Below are 16814 nucleotides of genomic sequence, written 5' to 3'. Positions count from 1 at the left end.
CAAGAAGGGGATGTATCACAGCATAAAAAAGTCAGGCTGTGGTACCAGCTGTGTCTATGCTGACTCTTTCAAAACTCATTATCATTTTTTAAGAGGAAACTGGGAAGACAGCTGTATTAAAAATTCACAGGAACTTGCCTTTGTAATTTTCTGACTGTCTTTTCCTGCTTAGCTATTAAGCAGACCACAATATTATCTGAATTTAAAAGCTTCCTTCCCCTCAGACACAAAAGGGCATTTCAGGTCTCCAAAGCTCTTCTAACACAACTTGTAACTGAGACCTGATTGGTAGCTTAGGAGGAAAAGGAAACCAAGACATACAACAGTGTTTTCCCTGAATATTTAGTTCTAGCATTTCTACAGGTACCTGTTTTTACATAGTTCTTGAAACAGCTTATTCCCATCACTTAAATTGTTTCCAATGGCAACAGAACAGGAAAAGGATATATTTCCTTAACTAAGTCACAGCCTGAGTTATCACAAACTCATTTTGCACTCTGAATATTTCCATTTCTTTTCCCCTTTCAAAATAAAAGGATTTACAGAAATTATCTTCTTCTCTGCTACCAGATGAAAATTTAGTCAATCCTTCATTCCTAACTCTATCCTGGGACCTGTTTCTCTCTTCTTCACAGGATTCGTTTACAATAAAACCTCAGGAAAGCTCCCAGTCACCAAAATACTGTATGGCTGAAATAATCAACTTTCCTTACTCACAGTGACTGTGGAGCAGCCTGTGAGTAAGCTTTTCACTACCTAGAGAGCAGTCAGGCATACAAGCTGCCTCCATAAACATTTCCACTTTTGAAACGGGGACTGGGAAGAGGAAAGTGAAATAAAGATACCACAAAAACAATCCAAAGAAAAAAGAACAACCTCACTCCCCCAGAAAATTTCAGTTTCATATTCCATTCAGCTTACTATGATCTTAAAACTGGGTAGTCCCAAGCATCATTGACCAGGGGAAAAAAAAATTACTGCAAAGGCTTTTGTGCTGTGTCGGTGCATAGTTTACACACTGAAGTTAGCTTTTGTTATGAGCTGGTTGGTGCTAAGTAGACACAAATAGAAGACACTCTGGAGCATGGTACTGTGGGAAGACTTATACCTAAGTATGCCTTTCTCCACAAAACTAAGGAAGCTTTCAAATGTCTGAAACAGCAACAATTTAATGTTTCACAGGTGCCAGAACAGAACTGGAACAAGTTTTTAAGATTAAGCAAGTTTCATAAGTGAACGGAAAACACACAGGATACAGGACAAAGCTCTTTGAAAATTAAACCCATATGCATGTAAAAGTTTCAGTTTACAAGACTCAATAGCTACAGGATATGTTAAAAACAAAACATAATGGCTGGCAACTCTTTACATACCTAACATTGCTTATCTCAGACCACGCTTGTTTTGCTGCAAGTTTCATAGATTAAAATTAAAGAATTTAATAAAAAAGTGGGCATGACCAGTTCAACATTCCCATTTACAGAAAAACTATTAGGAAGAGTTTGGTTGAGTGTCACAAATTATCACTGTGCTCCGAACAGGTGACTCCCAAGAGTTCAATGGCAGCACTTGGGGGATATTGCTACACTGGAAATTGCAGGGGAGCAGACCATACTAAATTATATGCTGCAGCAAATTGCCTCTGATATCCAGGCTAGCTCATTTCTAGAGCTAACTGGTACCTTTAAACAATACTGTATTCTATGCAATTTGGTTTTGACTATAAAAAAATAGTTAAAGTTTTCCATTTTTTCCATTGACTTACCTCCTTACACCCTTGCAGATCAGAACCAAGCATCTGGTGCATCTAACAGAAGGAGCAGATGTCATTTCTTGGGTTTTTGCTTTCCCCACCACCCCAAGTTCCATGCTTACAAGTATCATGCTTCCAACATGTACGATTTCTGATATAAAATAAAGTTGTACAGTTGAAGTACCAATGGCTCAGAGAGATTGGGCGACTACAGTACCATAATTGAGACATGGTGAGCTTTCAACACCCGTGAACAAAAAATAAGTGATATGTTTCGAGTTTTTTTCATTTTTAAAAAGTCCCCCCATATAACTTCTAGTTCAACCACAGCCACTGAAAAAGTAAGCGTACAAGTTCTCCACAGAAACAAAAGTTTTTAGAAAATACTGCATACACACCATGAGCAGATGCTTTCCATGGGCTTCCAAAGAGATTACTTATTTTCAAAATCAGTACACAAATAAAAGATCACAAATGGTTTCTATTTTAAGGCAACCTCACGCTGTGTCATTACAAGTGCATTTTGCCTCACAAACTGCAGAGGATGTACAGGTGTTCCCATCTGAGGTGTCAACATTTGGAATCTGTCAGTATACAAATTACTTGAATCACTTTGCCTTTTTTTTTAAGGCCTCATCTACTGTTTTTGGTTTGTTTTAAATAAAAGTATTGCATTTCACTCATAAATCAAGGTGAAAAGTACAAGAAATGTAGTGAAATTTTCCTTGCATTTGCTTAAACAGAGCAAAAAGCTAACCTGGTGTATCAGAGAGTTGAGAGAACAGCTTTGCTAGTTCTTCAGTGGTTTCCAGCTACACAAGAATTCCTAGCAAGTTAGACAGCTGTGCTAGATGACCACAAACATCAGCCCATTTTCCACAGGCTGATTTTTTCTAGCATCTAAGAAGTTTATTGGAAGCAAGTTCTCACTTGCAGGAGATAGATGCATATTATTAAATACACCTGAGATGAAGCAATCACGTTTTCAGTAAAAACTGAGAAAGTTTCAGATATCGGGATTTAAAAAGAGCCTAAAGCTCATGCTGTAAACTACACTGAAACGACAGGACAGTTCTTTACACAGCTTCACCTAGTAAGAAGAGATTTTCTTCTAATAAGGCATTAAGTTAGTTTACTCTTTATGATCCTTTCTACCACGTTGTTAAGCTTTTTCACTTCTATCTCCATTTTCATTTCCAATTTCTACACATCTCCAGTCTCTTTGCTCCGGTCTTCACTGGAAGAATGCAGTCAGGGATAGTTTACAGGCTGCAAGTACAGGTTCATAACCAAGACTGTGTATGTCCAACAGTGCTTTTACACAGCTGAAGGATCCTTAGCGGAGGATGTGGAAACCACTGAGAACAATAATTGTCATCTCATATCGATGGCATCACAGAGATTACCAAGTTTCTACATTCACATTTTAGTCCAAAACTGCAAAAGATGTACAGTAAATGACTATTCAAATATGCATTATTCCTTCAGATACACTCACTTCTATAGTTATCAAGTGTAACATTTCACCAGATACAAAGCTTCAATCTAGACTCTAATAAATCCTCATACGCTGTGCTAGCCAAGCTTCTTCTGTCCTCTTCAGATGAAATTGAGTTACTTGCACAACTCATTAGAAGATAAAGTGTCTAAGACACATGGCTTCTCATGGTCCCAATCTTAGCAGATTTTAATGCCACTGATGCAATATTCTGGAGAATTGAGTATGTCTCAGTTTTGGTTTTAGTCAGACTTGTCCTTTTTTTTTCCTGTTAAAGGCACTTTACTTGCAACAGCAGATCCTACAGCTGTAACGCCTCCAGCTACAGCAGAAACACTTCCTTTGACTAGACCCACTCCCACGGAAGGCACAGATGTGACCGCTGTTTTGGTAATTTCCAAGCTCTTCCCTCCAATCCAAGCAACACCCCCAATTGTGGCACCAACAGCTCCCTTTGTGACACTGAAGAGGCCACCAGTCACACGAGAAAGCATGCCGGCCTGCTGCTGTGGATGGTCTTTGAGTGACCCTAAGGGAAGAAACAACAAGCAAATCAATCTCAGCACCAGGATTTAAGCATTTTCAAAAAAGTGTTACTCAAAAGTATTTCCTTTTCTAGCCTAACAACCATTGCACACAGTCTATACCTACCTTGCAGGCTGCTTTTCTTGGATGCTCATACAACACCTAGTTCCAAATAACAAACAGGGAAACCAAGAAAAGAGCAAGTGGAACCACAGTGGGCAGAGCTAGGGAATAAAGAGACATGAAATAAAGAGGTGAGGGAGTCAGGAGCAGAAATAACATGCTTGAAGGAGGACAACTACTCTAGGAGGCAGCAGGAAAGAAAAGACAGCTCTAGATGCATGGGAGACCTCTGAGCAGCCCTGCCAACACACTGACTTTGCACTGCAACACGCCTTAGGAGAACGGAGAACAGGTCTGTCCCCAGCGCCCTCGCTGCCCACAACTTGCATCCAGAGCACAGACTCCAAGAGTCATGTCCCAGCACTCATCTGCTACAAGATGAAAACTAGGGTGAGCAACTTTCCATGTGCTGCCAAAATGTTTGTGATAATGCCAGGACTGACCTAGGACTCAGAATTCATTAAAAAACTGTAAAGGTCAGAGTTTCTATGTGTACGTCTGGAATAAATAAAGCAAAAGATGCCACCTAAATGAGAGAATTTTCTACAAAGCTGCCAAAACAGGAGAACAAGGATACAGAAGAGTGAAGCCCAAAGGAGTTGAAAATACTGAAAGCCCTTCCAGCTCACACTAGTCTCCTAATTAAGAAATTGATATAGATTACAGAAAGGGTAGCAGAAACTGAAAACATAAATGACAGCCTTTTACTAAAAGCCATGTAATACTCTTGCTGGTTCATTCTAGTCCAGCAGCTTTCAACATGGACATCCCCAGCAAAAATGCATTGCCAACACAAACACATAGAGATCAGAATTTCTATTTACATATAGAAAGTCTTTAAAGCATCACACTCAGAAGAAAGTATGCAGAGTCTGCTATAAATCCAGTGTCTAAGGATTATTCACTAGAGGATCCTTGTGACCAGACTAATAGAACTTGTGACAAATTTGGTAAGAAACTGTTTAATTGCAAGTAAACTGGTTCACCATCATCAGGGTGAAATAGGCATAGTTTCATCCCACTGAATTTTAAGAGCCAATTTCACTGAATCAGAACTGATGTAAGCAAGAAATGATCCATCATAACTAACTTTAAAAATAATAAGAGAAACAAACAAACGTAATTTTTATGTATTTATCTTTACCTTACTTCAGGTAGCCAGTCCCGTGACATTTACTTTATTTCACACATGTAAATACAGAATGTGATGTTGTGTAAATAACTCCTGGTAATGGCTGGCCCATTCCATTTGCATCCTGTTTGCATTGTCCATGAGCTCTAGCAAACACCCAGTGCTGCAAAGTTTTATTGCCAGTTGATTTCTGTTCTAGGACACACATGCCTGGTCTCCTTTTTTCTAAAGAGTATGTTTCCAAAGAGTACCAGATCATGCCTAAATCTAAGAAGACTGGCTCAGTCACTTAGACATGGTGCTGATAACACTAAGGTTGTGGGCTAATCCCCACATGGGCCCTCCACTTAAGAGTCGAGCTCGATGATCCTTGTGGGTGCTTTCCAACTTAGAATATTCTGTGATTTACGGAGCACTGAGAAAATGACACACAAGTTCCCTATCCAGGAGTTGGCTCTACCAGGCCATCTTGCAGCCAGCTTCCCACTGAAAGGAATCCAAGAAAGAAAAAGAGTTTGAATGAACATGGTTGCAAAGGTTGGTGCCGCTTGCAAGGCAGAAAATACAGCATTAGAAAAGCACTACTCATAAAAAGCAGGAGCATAAAAGCTTCTTCTACACATTCTTTAAAGCCTTTGGGCACCAAGCTTGTTGAGCATGATCTGAACAAACTAGAACTATCTCTATACTTAGGAAAGACTGCAAATTGGTTTCAGAATTGAGCCTTTCCTCTAAGCAGTGTTTTGGCTGCCTGTTCAGAGAGATGATTTTGTCAGCATTGAACTGGTATCCTTCCATCCACATTTGGCCATCTTTCTATGATGGTGTAAGTGTATCACGTATAAGGCCTTGCACAACATTCATGTTTTTCAGGGTATGCCAATATTTTAACTAAACTTGTAAAGCTTGAAGAGTGCATGTGAATTAGAACCAAAATGGAAAAGCCTCTTCCAAGGATGGAGTTTACAAAAAGATGAGCTGTGCTTCATTCTACTCCCTCTAACTACACCAACTTTCTCCATCTATTTAGACTTCATAGTCCAACTAGTTATTGTCATACTGAAAGAAAACAATGCACAGAAGAAAATAAGTCTTAGCTGCTCAAAGACTTTAAATAAAACTTTGGAATAACCAGTAATTATCAAATTCTGCCATTACACTCTGAATCTGGAAAACCTAGGGCATATTCTAGGAAGATAAAAAATGCCCACTTGTTTCACTGCCTTACTCAATAAAGAATTGGTTCTAGTTTTCAGACCACTGTTCACTTTCTACACATGATGTTTAACACATATAAAACACAATTAAATCTTCAAGGCAAAAAAACCACTAACAACTAAGCAAGCAAAATCTAGCCTTAAAAATAGACTTGAAGGTAACACATTAAGGGGTAGTTTCCAATCAGGCATTTGCTATCAGAAATGTTTCTGAGATCTTAACACCAAAAGAGAAAGATTTTTTGTCCTCACAACATGCTACTGTAACAAGTAGAACAGCGCTAAAGAATTACTGTGCCATGAAAACCTATTTTTCCTTTCCTCTCATCTTCTACTTGTGTTTTTTGCCTAGTAGTTGTTAAGAATAGAGTGAGCTACTCCACTTCAATCCTTTCTGGTACAGTTAGTGGATAATACTTTTGTTCAAATGAAGTAAATTGTTTGGTTATACGACATATAAAAGCTGAGGTGAAAAAAATCCCAGACCAACAAACAGAACTTTAAAAGGGCCATTATAAACTGAAGAGCAATGAACCGAGAAGAATCATGACTCACTGACCTCTACATCCAACACAATTGGTTTTAAAGCAAAGGCAGACAGAACACACATAAGAACATGGTTTTTTACGTGCCAAGAATGGCTTTTGATCTGGTATATTTCCAGTCACATTATGCAAACAGGACTCTTTCCAATCCTGCTGGTCCACAGCTTAGAAGAAACTCTGCTCCTTTGCAACTGCATTTCCTCTGCAGATCTAATAACCAATTTAACATTCAGTTGGTTCAGGAGACCACGATGTCACTGCATTAACGAAGTCAAGTGCATGCTTGATTTTATGAAAGCATGGGATTTTGAACAGTTTGAACCACTGTTAATTGTATGATGGAAAACAGTCTCCAGAAGCAGTAATGAAGTTCTGTACATTTTTTAATGCATCTTGCATAAAAGTCACATGCACTAAGAACACAGCAATGTGTCCAAAAATGAAGCTGGGCTCTTTACATTGCACATAATGAATAGCAGAAGTAAGTGCCCATTAGATCAATTCATAGCTCTGCAACTAATCTGCAAATTAAGTCCTTCAGTAACTGGCCATCTTCTCTCTAATTTATAGGTACAGTTGTTTATCAGTTATATTCAGTGGTGTTTTTGGAATCAGGATAATACAGAAGTGAACAATAATCCAGGCCCATCTCATCCCAGGGTTGGTTTGTTTACTGTTATGTAAAAGAAAGTCAAAGTGTTCAGCTTGCAGATCCATTTTTAAACAAAGAACTGATTAATTTACTTCATATCATGAAAACTAATACATACCTTCTGGTGGTTCATCATGAGTGTATGATGTGACTTCCTGTTGATTTTTGCCCGTTTGATTCATTATTGCCTAAAAAAAGAAATTCACATATGCTATTCATCTTTTCTGGCAAAGCATAAATGTAATCCATGCATCCAAAATTCAAGCTGATTAAGTTCCACAATCTTTTCATAATTAGACAAGCTAGTAGGTCCTGTCAAATTGCTCTTATTTTTATTATCAGATTGTGCTTTTGCATTCTTCAACCAGACTCAATACTTAAAAAAGGAGCTCTCCACCACATCAGCAGGCTTGGTGAGAGCTGCCACACACACCCAGTGCATCTCAAACCTAAAAAGCAATCAGGAAGACAACAAGTAGGAAAACAAAACAGCTACTGCCATACAAGAGCTTATGTTTAAGTACTGAAAACAAAAAGCCTAGTGATCATAGAGGTGGTGGCCACTAGAGAAACAACAGCAACATGCCTGTGAGAACTGCTGGTACTTGGAAAGCTGTTTAAAAACAACAAGTCCTCGCAGCACAATTAGAACAAATGCAGTGAAAAACAAGATGGAAAAACAGCAACAGAAACACACAATTTATCTTGACACAGAACTGCATAAATAATGTGGTGATAGGAGAAGACCTAAACTGTTTTAACTCTGTACAAACTCTCCAATGCAAACACTCCAGGGAAGATTTCTTTACATAAGAAGCTGTTTCCTAGAGAATCTCTAGAGCAGCAGTCCCTGACAGGGAAAGCACAGGAGAAAGCTCAATCAGCAACACTGCTTATAGAATTTTTTCTCTGGAAGGGAAGAAAGTAACAACCAGTCCAGGTTACCTTCCTACTTTCCTCCCCCACCAAAGCATGTCTTGATACTAAGTCCTTACTCCTCCCCTGAGTCCTCCTGCTAATCTTGCTTTCCCTCCTCAGCAATCACCAAGGTCAGAAAAAAGAAAAACAAGTCACATTACACCAGTTAGCATCCTTCTCTCTTTTTGACAGTGACCTCTTTGTTCCATTCCCTCTGCACAAGTCTTCAAATAATTTAATTCTTGCAGGAGTCAATAAGCACCACAAAAATAATTCCTGCTTTTCTTGCTGTGCCTGGATCTCACTGTACATGCTTTGGGTGAGAAAGCAGTGGCTGGGATCTGAAGAAGGAATGTGGAGGCAGAAGCAGGTGGAAAAACTCATCTGGAAAACAAGAGCTAAAACCCTCAGAGTATTATTATGAAGTTAAAACATCACACTAAAAACTGGCACCCACATACTAAATCATAGACCTTTGGATGAGAAGGAAGCCTAAATTGAGAGTTAAAGAGTCCTCCCAATCAGCCCTACCGGTATCAGTTCAGGGCCATCCTGGTAGTTGGTGTTTTTGCTTGCTTTCCTGCTCAGCTTCTTGTGTTTTCTGAATCCCGTCCGAGGAAATGCTGAACAAGTGCCACTCAAAAGCGAGAAATGCAAACATGTCAGCTAAGAAATAGGAAAGGATCATATGATATCCCAAGCTGAGATGAAACCACAAGGATCATTGAAGTCCAACTCCTGGCCCTGCACAAGACAGCCCCAAGAATCACACCATGTACCTGAGAGCATTGTCTAAACACTTCTTGAGCTCTGTCAGGCTGGTGCTGTGATCACTTCCCTGGTGAGCTGTTCCAGTACCCATCACACTCTGGGGAAGCCTTTTCCTAATATCCACCCTAATATTCCCCTGACACAGCTTTATGCCATTCCCTTGGGTCCTGTCACTGGCCACCAGGGGGAAGAGATCAGTGTCTGCTCCCTTGCTTCCACTCATGAGGAAATTGTAGAGTAACAACACATCAAGATGGAAGACTAAAACACATGAGGGTTAAAAGACAATTTTAAAAACTATCAATCATAGAACTCCTCATTATTTTATTTAATCACAAATAAGAGGAAGAAAATTTTTTAAAAAAAGAACCTGACCAATGACAGGGAGCAACTGAGGACAATCAGGTTCTGAGAAAAGACCTGATTCAGATACTACGTTACTTCTTTGCATTCATCTAAGGCAAGCTGAAAGAAATACAGTATTATCATCCTCACTATGAGAAGTTCCATGTAGTTTTGTTGCTTTTTTCCAACCTGAAATACTATAAAGCACTCTAAGAAAGGGTAGACAGAAGAAACTGACAGGCTTGACATTATTCAATCAAAATATTTGTATCAAGATGAAGCAACTATGTTCCTAATTAACGTGTGGCCATTTCAGTCATGAAGATGATTACCAAGAATGTGGAAGGAATTTAACCGCTGCCTTAGGGAAAGTCCTAAAAAGAGTAAAATAAAAGTCACAACCTAGCAAGTCTTCATTCAAACAAAGGAACGAAAAAGTGATCCACACCATTTTAAAGCAGACTCGAGACAAAATGAGTAAAGCCAGAGGTAAATTATTTTTTATAAAGAACTACCTTCATGAATTTATTTGTATCTAGACAGCATGTAACTCTTAAAAGAACACCAGAGGAAATTGCTTATGTGAGCTTCCAAAATGTTTCCACGTAAGAGATTCAGAAAAGTGATCTAATCTTAAAAAGACAGAGAAAACACTGTCAGGGATTATCAAAAACTTCAGAGGGGAGTTGGAGTAAGTTACCAGTTTCAGACACAGGTAGAACACTAGAAACTCTCACAAGACTTCACACAAGGTTTAGTATTTTATGCTATTAAGAACATACTGAACACAGCAATAACAGCAGATACAGCCCAGATGAAGCTCCTAGAATGTGTCTTACATGACATAATACCAGTATTTAATTAAGATAAGACTTGTCCAATAGGAAGAATTAGAGTAAGACTGGCAGACAAGACAGGTAAGGGATGCTTTCATAACTCTCCACAGTCTGGTTTAGACTGTCAGATTTGGTTTCATTTCCTGCAAAGCTAAATGAGCAAAGCAATGTATTGGCAGGGGAACTTCACAGCAGAGTTTCTAGTCTAGTTTAAAAGTATAATAGAGAAAAAAATAGCAGCACGTATAAAATTACAGCACTATATACATAAAGTGGTCCAGATTAGGCATTCCCTCCCATTACCTTTCCTAGAACCTCAAGGTCACATAATTGTTGATTCCAAGCTTTTCTTTAAAAGTTACATAGGACTATTACACAATATATATAACTCACATGCACTGGTTTAACATAAGTGCAACAGAAATGCTTCACTCACTTGCAACCATACAGACCTCAGTGGTCTTTCTTCAGGCACTGGCAACCTGCTGCTATCAGGCCCCAGAAGTTAACGAAGAATTCGGCACACCTGAGAACTGCAGCCAATGCAAGTAAGTCAGTGTTGGTAGGACTGAATTTGTTCCACACAGAAGAGAGTCTTCAGGGGTTTGCAGATGAGAAAGTTGAAAACTACTGTTTAATGGGTGGTTCTACATGTGCCTGGAAGCACCTGTGTGTGGTTGGACTGGATAATCTTGAAAATTTCTTTCAACCTTGATGATACTATGATGTTGCAAGAGATGTCCCCAACCAACCTGTATGAGGCTTTACTCACGGTTCTATGATATCAGGGCAAGTGAAAACAGAACCACATCACTGTCAGCCTGACCCAAAACACCACTTGGCACACAAGATCTCACAAAGGATAATTCATGTCCTTTTGTTTTTCTGTAAAAACTCTACAGGGAATCCCAAAATCAAAACAAAGATCCAACCAAGAACTTCTACAGAAAATTTTCAAATATCTATGTTGCACTTTGCATGATGCATCCTTGCATCAAATTTAACACCTCAGGAGGCTTGAAAGACTCTGAAAAGTGATGAAAAAATCCTGTGTACTAAACAAAGTGTAGCACATCTGGTGAACAGGATATGCACAGGAGCATGTTTTGAACCTGGCTCCCTTCCAGAGACTTAAGATGAGTATTTCTATTGACTGGAGGTCAAAGGCGTGGAATAACCACTTGGTGGCAGATTACTTCATCCAGTCTTCAGAGCAAAAGGGCAGGAATACAACTCTTTTCTTCAAAAACTGAAGATAGAAAAACAGAAACCACTCACTACATTTTACATAATACCAAGGAGGTAAAAGCATTCAATGCCTCCCTTGTCTATTAAGATCTAGGCTTGTATGTCCTGCTGTGTATCAGAGTCCCCCAGTCACCAGACGGCAGTGTATCCTAAGGGAGGGTCCTGTTCAAGATTTCCCCTGAAGCTGCGTCCCCACGAAGAAGAAAAAGCAGAGTTCATGAGACCAAACAGAGACTGCAACTCAGCTGAAACCAAAAGCAGTGACCTGGAGATGCAAGTATAAGACTTTCATGCAGAGTTAAGTCATTCAGACATGCTATAGGTTAAAGAACTTTGGAAACTTGGAAGTTGCCAATTCAAAGTCCCCACTGTGCACTGAATCATTAATCACAATGATTACCAGTACTGCAGACCTACGCAACAAGACAAAGATTTATCAGAAACCTGAACTTTGGAACTCTTATAAGTTTTCAGAATCTTCTTCAAAGTACACTAAGAGTGGCCAAAGAAAAAGGGAAGAAGAAAGTGAAGAGATCTTTCTTCTGCATTTACATCCTGTGATGCCAAATTCACTTGTGTCACTGCAGAAAAGCCTCCAGCTTCATTTAACAGGTTCATTGAATGATGACATGGAATCAGGCAGGATCTCCATGAGGCCTACCAAAACTCATAGGGACATAAATGAAGCAGGAATCTATCATATCACTGACACACTCCAGTTTCCTTCTTTATCTGTGTTTTCTCATATCAAGAAGTGGAAGCAAACCAAGATCTTAGAACAGGAATAAATGTAAGCTACTTCTTGGGGTTTTTCCCCTGTGTGCTTATGAGATGCTATTCATCCAAGAGATAAGGGATAACTTCTCATTTTTCTTAACAAAACATTATAAAGAAATTGTAGCCTTCATCCAAAAAAAATTTAAAAATAAAGATGGAAATCACTCAACTGTTCTGAAAGAAAACACACTCCCATTTTGTCAGAATATGAAATACATAGAAAGCTTAAATGTTTTACACTGTGGTTAAAAAAAAAGGAAATTGTTTAGAAGAGGGTTTTTAATTCAAGAGCTATTTGTAACATTACCAGTGTTTAAGATCCTGAATGAAAGCACCAAGAAGCTCTGGAAGTAATGGCATAGCCTCACGTACATTCACATCAAAGCTGACTGAAATAAAACTTACCAAATATCTTCCTTTGTGGATTTCTTGTTAGTTGCTTCCACAAAAGTATTCTGCATACACCTATAAGAAAGGCAGAACATTAATGACATCTTAGGGAACAGTGATTGTCACATATCTGCCATGGGTATACTGTGGGAACTAGGAATACAAATCCCCACAGTATGGAAGAAACACACTTGGTACTTCTTAAGTTGGTACTTCTACAGCCTTAAGATGCCACATTTTTAGAGATTTGTCACCAAGATACCAAATCCTCCTGGGCAATGAAGATAATTTTACTCACTCCATCCTGCCATGAGGATTGCCATTAAGCATGATAATCCATGTTAAGACACAAATGCTCCTTAATGAGCCTGCAGTTCTTGGACAGTAATTTGTGTAAAGTTTTAGCCTTCCATTGAGAAGTGGGCTCTAACCATTACAGACATGTGTAACTATCCGAGTTTCAGCGGATGCTCTTGGTGTCTTTCTGAGTTTACAGACAAAAGCCCTTCTGTCTCAGCACAGCAAACCTGGCCCAAGCAGCAGCCAGTGAAAACTGGCTTGTTTCAATGCCACTACTCAGATATTTGTGGGTAGCAATGAAATAACCCAAGGATGGAGCCAATTTCAGCTGGCAGCTTCATGCAGCTCCAAACGGCTGCAGCAGCAGCAGCTAGTGCTGGAACTTTCACCTGACAGAGCTGCAAACAAATCCATTGCCCTGTCTTGTTCCACCACAAAATAAGTTATCTTCCTTCTGGCTACCAGCTATGCAGGTAGAAAGCCTGGCTACAGAGCTGATGGAAAACAAACAACCCTTGCCACATGGACAGCTCTTCTTTCCCTCTTTCAGCAGCTGCAGCAAATTTCAGAATGAACCTGATGTATTTCACGTACATGGAAGAATATATTTTTAGGTATGATAGTTTAAGAATTAAATTTTTGGAAGAGCAAGTGCTCTACTTTCCAAATTAAACAAGGAAATAATCATGAAGCCAAAAAAGGTAATCCCAACTATGGTTGCACTTCAGGGTACTGCTCCAAGCTGTACAAGCAACTCCTCACTATCAGCTTTGCTGCCTTACTCCTTGGATTAGGGCTTGTAATTAGTCACAGGCAATTGTGATCAGTGCTCTTACACACAATCCCCAGAGCACAGCCAACATGGAAATGTCTGTTCCAGTCTGTTACTCCAAGGGAGAGAGTTGACTGAGCTTCTGCAAGAAGAGTCAATGCTAACAGCACTAAAGTACAAAAACAAATCCAGGCATGTAGAAAGCATATAGATAAAAACCAAGAGCACAGCTAGTATTTCAAGAAGCCTTCCGTTTAAAACTCAAGTTTCAAAATTCAGATTTATACACAAAGCAAGATTGACTTGGAAGCAACATGCTATAAAAAAGAGACTGCATTTTCAAGACCACAAGAAGTTGATTAGAAGTTTCCAGGTGTGAACCACGACATTCCCAAGCCTACAGCAGGATGGGCTACAACTTCCTCCAAAAGAAGTTGCTGTAAGTAATGTACGTAACAGGCTCACAGTATGCAGGGAACTGAACACAGCTGGGAAGGTAATGCAACATATCTGTATTAAAAACCAAACATGCCCCATTGTTAAAAGCAAAAGAGAGGTATAATATCTCCTGAAAAAAACCCTTAACTCTTCCTAGCACATTACTATATCATATCTACCCTGGATAGAGAATGCATCATTTCTCCATCACTCTCAACCAAAATATAGATCAGGATCCATAAGAGGCTCTAAAGAATACCTGATATTGACAATCAAGTTTTCTCTGATGCAATGATGCAAGATATAAAATCAAAGGTGGCATGAACCATAATTCCCCTTTTCTAGTTCTCTAAAACTGGTTCCTAAGAAGTACACGGTAAATTCCAGTAAGGTGCACAGCACAGCTTCAAAAAGACCATGAAAGCTCCATTTTACCTGGTTTGTCATCCTAGCTCAGTTTTCAGAAGAGCCTTCCCCATTTCTTTTAACACTTTCCTAGATCACTCTCAGATCTCCTTTTACAGAAGACCCTCAAAGACAAATCCTAACTGTGCCTAAAATCCAGCGATAAAGCAGCTTCTGAACTTCCTTGCTACCTCTGCTAATGAAACAGTCTTTTCCCTAGCATCCATCACCTGTTTTTGGCTCCTACCTGACATTCAGACCCAATCACTTGCTGGACAAGGACCACTCTTCAGTTTGCACTTGTGCAGCGCTGTCCATTTCTACACTGAGGAGGCAATACTAACTTTTCTGACTATTTAACCACAGTTAAACAGAAAGCTTTAAATGATATGCTGCATAATATTTACTGAGCGGCCTTAAAACTGATGTGCGAACAACTACCTACATATTGAATTCAGTAATCTTGTATGCACCCCTCCAGTTACACAGGGGCATCCTGCCTGAAGCAACACAGTGGACACACTGAAACAAGCTACATGCACTTGATATTTACATTCCTTATGGAGGGACATCCTGATTCAGAGTTCTCATTTTCACCCTAATTCACTAGTCAGAAGGAAGCATTTAATTTCTTCCACAGAGGCTGTCTCTGCAGTTCATACAATGACCAGAACTAGGCATACATAAAACAACTTGCCTTGATTTCCAGGCCACACCACATAAACGCCTAGGCTAGGTGAATGTGGAAAGCTAAGCTGGTCCCAAACAGTTCACAAAAAACCTCTTCATATGCTACTCCACCAAGCTAGACTCGAGAGACACGGACAAAACAAAGAGCACGTTACTACAGCAAACATCCGAACACTGCAAAGTTTAAAAAGAAGAAAACCCGAAAGAAAGCTTCTACTGGGTTGGAAAAATTCTCGAGGGAGAACAAGAGGATCCAAGAGCCAGGCCGAGGCGAGCACGGCTCCCTCCGCTGCCCTCCCTCCACGGGCGCCCGGCCCAGAGCGGGTGGCAGCGCAGGGCAGCGCGGCCCCGCTGCCTCGGCCGCACACCCGAGCAGCCGCCCCCCTGACCCCGAAGCCCCGCAGTCCCCGCCGCGACCTCCCCTCGCAGCTACCTGCGTGCCCGGCGGAGCTGCGGCCGCGGCGGGCAGCGACCCCCGCCCATGTCCCCGGCCGGGCCGGGGCGGGCACCGCCGGCATCTGGGCGCAGGGCGGCGGCACTGACGTGGCAGCCAAGGCCGCGGCGGAGCCCGGCCCGGCCCTCCCGCCCCGCGGAGCGGCGGCAGGAAGCACAAAGGCCGGGCTGTGCCCGCGCCGGGGCAGGTGGCGGCGGCTCCGCATCCCCGACCCGCCTCTGCCGCCGGCGGCTCCGCCGGGGCGCGCCGGGCGCTCTCCCGCCTCCTCCCATCCACGTTCCCCTTCATCCGGGAGGGCGCTCGGGGGTTGCCCGGCTGGCGGCGGGGCCGGGGGCAGCGGCCGCTCATCCCTTCCTCCCCCCCTCGCCCCCCCACTCACTGCACGGCGCTCACGGCTCGCTCGGCCCGCCCGGGCTCCGCTCAGACTTTACTCCTCCGCCCGTCCCCGCTGCCGACGTGGCGCCCGCCGCCGCCCGCCCTGCCGGCGCCCGCAGACCCCGCCCCAGCGCCCGGCGCGGCCCCTCGGCGGCCGGGGGGCGCCGCCGCTCCCGCCCCCTGCCCGCCCCGGGGGCGCCGGGCCCGCCGCCCCCGCCTCCCGTGCCCTCCCTCACAGCGCCGCGCCCCCGAGGGCCCGCGGGCCGGCCCCACCCCCGCGGGCCCCGCGGGCCCGGGCGCGCCTTCTTGCCCCGGGGCCGGGCACCGGGGTGGAGGAAGATGCGGGGTAGGGGCAGGGCCGAGGAGAGGAGGGAAGGGGTGCCGGCGGTGCTGGAGCTGACCGAGCTGCTGCGGGGTGCAGGTTGGCTTGTGGCGCTCAGTTGGGCTGGGGAGCGGTCCCGGTGGAGAGATGACCCCTTGGGACACCCTGCCCGTGCTGTTGGCCCAACGGGGAGGCTGCAGAAGCTCTCTGCAGCACAGAGCAGCACAGTCCGACACGGAGCTGCACCCGGTCCGCTGCCAGCGGCATCTTGTGGAGCCGCTACACTAATCCTAAGGATCCAGGTTTATGTTAAGCAATATTTACGTTG

At 42.3% G+C, this 16814-nt stretch overlaps 1 protein-coding gene across 17 annotated transcripts; it reads right to left on the bottom strand.

Annotated features, from left to right (window-relative positions):
• Nucleotides 1-1149: 1149 nt before the first annotated feature.
• TMEM263 (transmembrane protein 263) lies at nt 1150-16288 on the bottom strand. 17 transcript variants are annotated; one of them, XM_085570377.1, is made up of 6 exons: nt 16169-16288; nt 15343-15450; nt 12746-12805; nt 10768-10848; nt 7564-7633; nt 1150-3780 (listed from the first exon to the last, which is right to left on the bottom strand). In XM_085570377.1, exons 5-6 carry the CDS (start codon nt 7625-7627, stop codon nt 3494-3496), a joined length of 351 nt encoding a protein of 116 aa, XP_085426503.1. In that variant the 5' UTR covers nt 7628-7633; nt 10768-10848; nt 12746-12805; nt 15343-15450; nt 16169-16288; the 3' UTR covers nt 1150-3493. The 17 variants fall into 17 exon arrangements, 11 of the variants coding, with proteins under 11 accessions (XP_085426503.1, XP_085426497.1, XP_085426502.1 ...); XM_085570371.1 differs by lacking the exon at nt 10768-10848; XM_085570376.1 differs by lacking the exon at nt 15343-15450 and having other exon boundaries at nt 10752-11564.
• Nucleotides 16289-16814: the final 526 nt, after the last annotated feature.

This window comes from Lonchura striata, chromosome 1A (assembly GCF_050655825.1).
Source record: "Lonchura striata isolate lonStrDom1 chromosome 1A, ASM5065582v1, whole genome shotgun sequence".
Classification (NCBI taxonomy): domain Eukaryota; kingdom Metazoa; phylum Chordata; class Aves; order Passeriformes; family Estrildidae; genus Lonchura; species Lonchura striata.
This window is presented reverse-complemented; position numbering and strand designations above follow the sequence as displayed.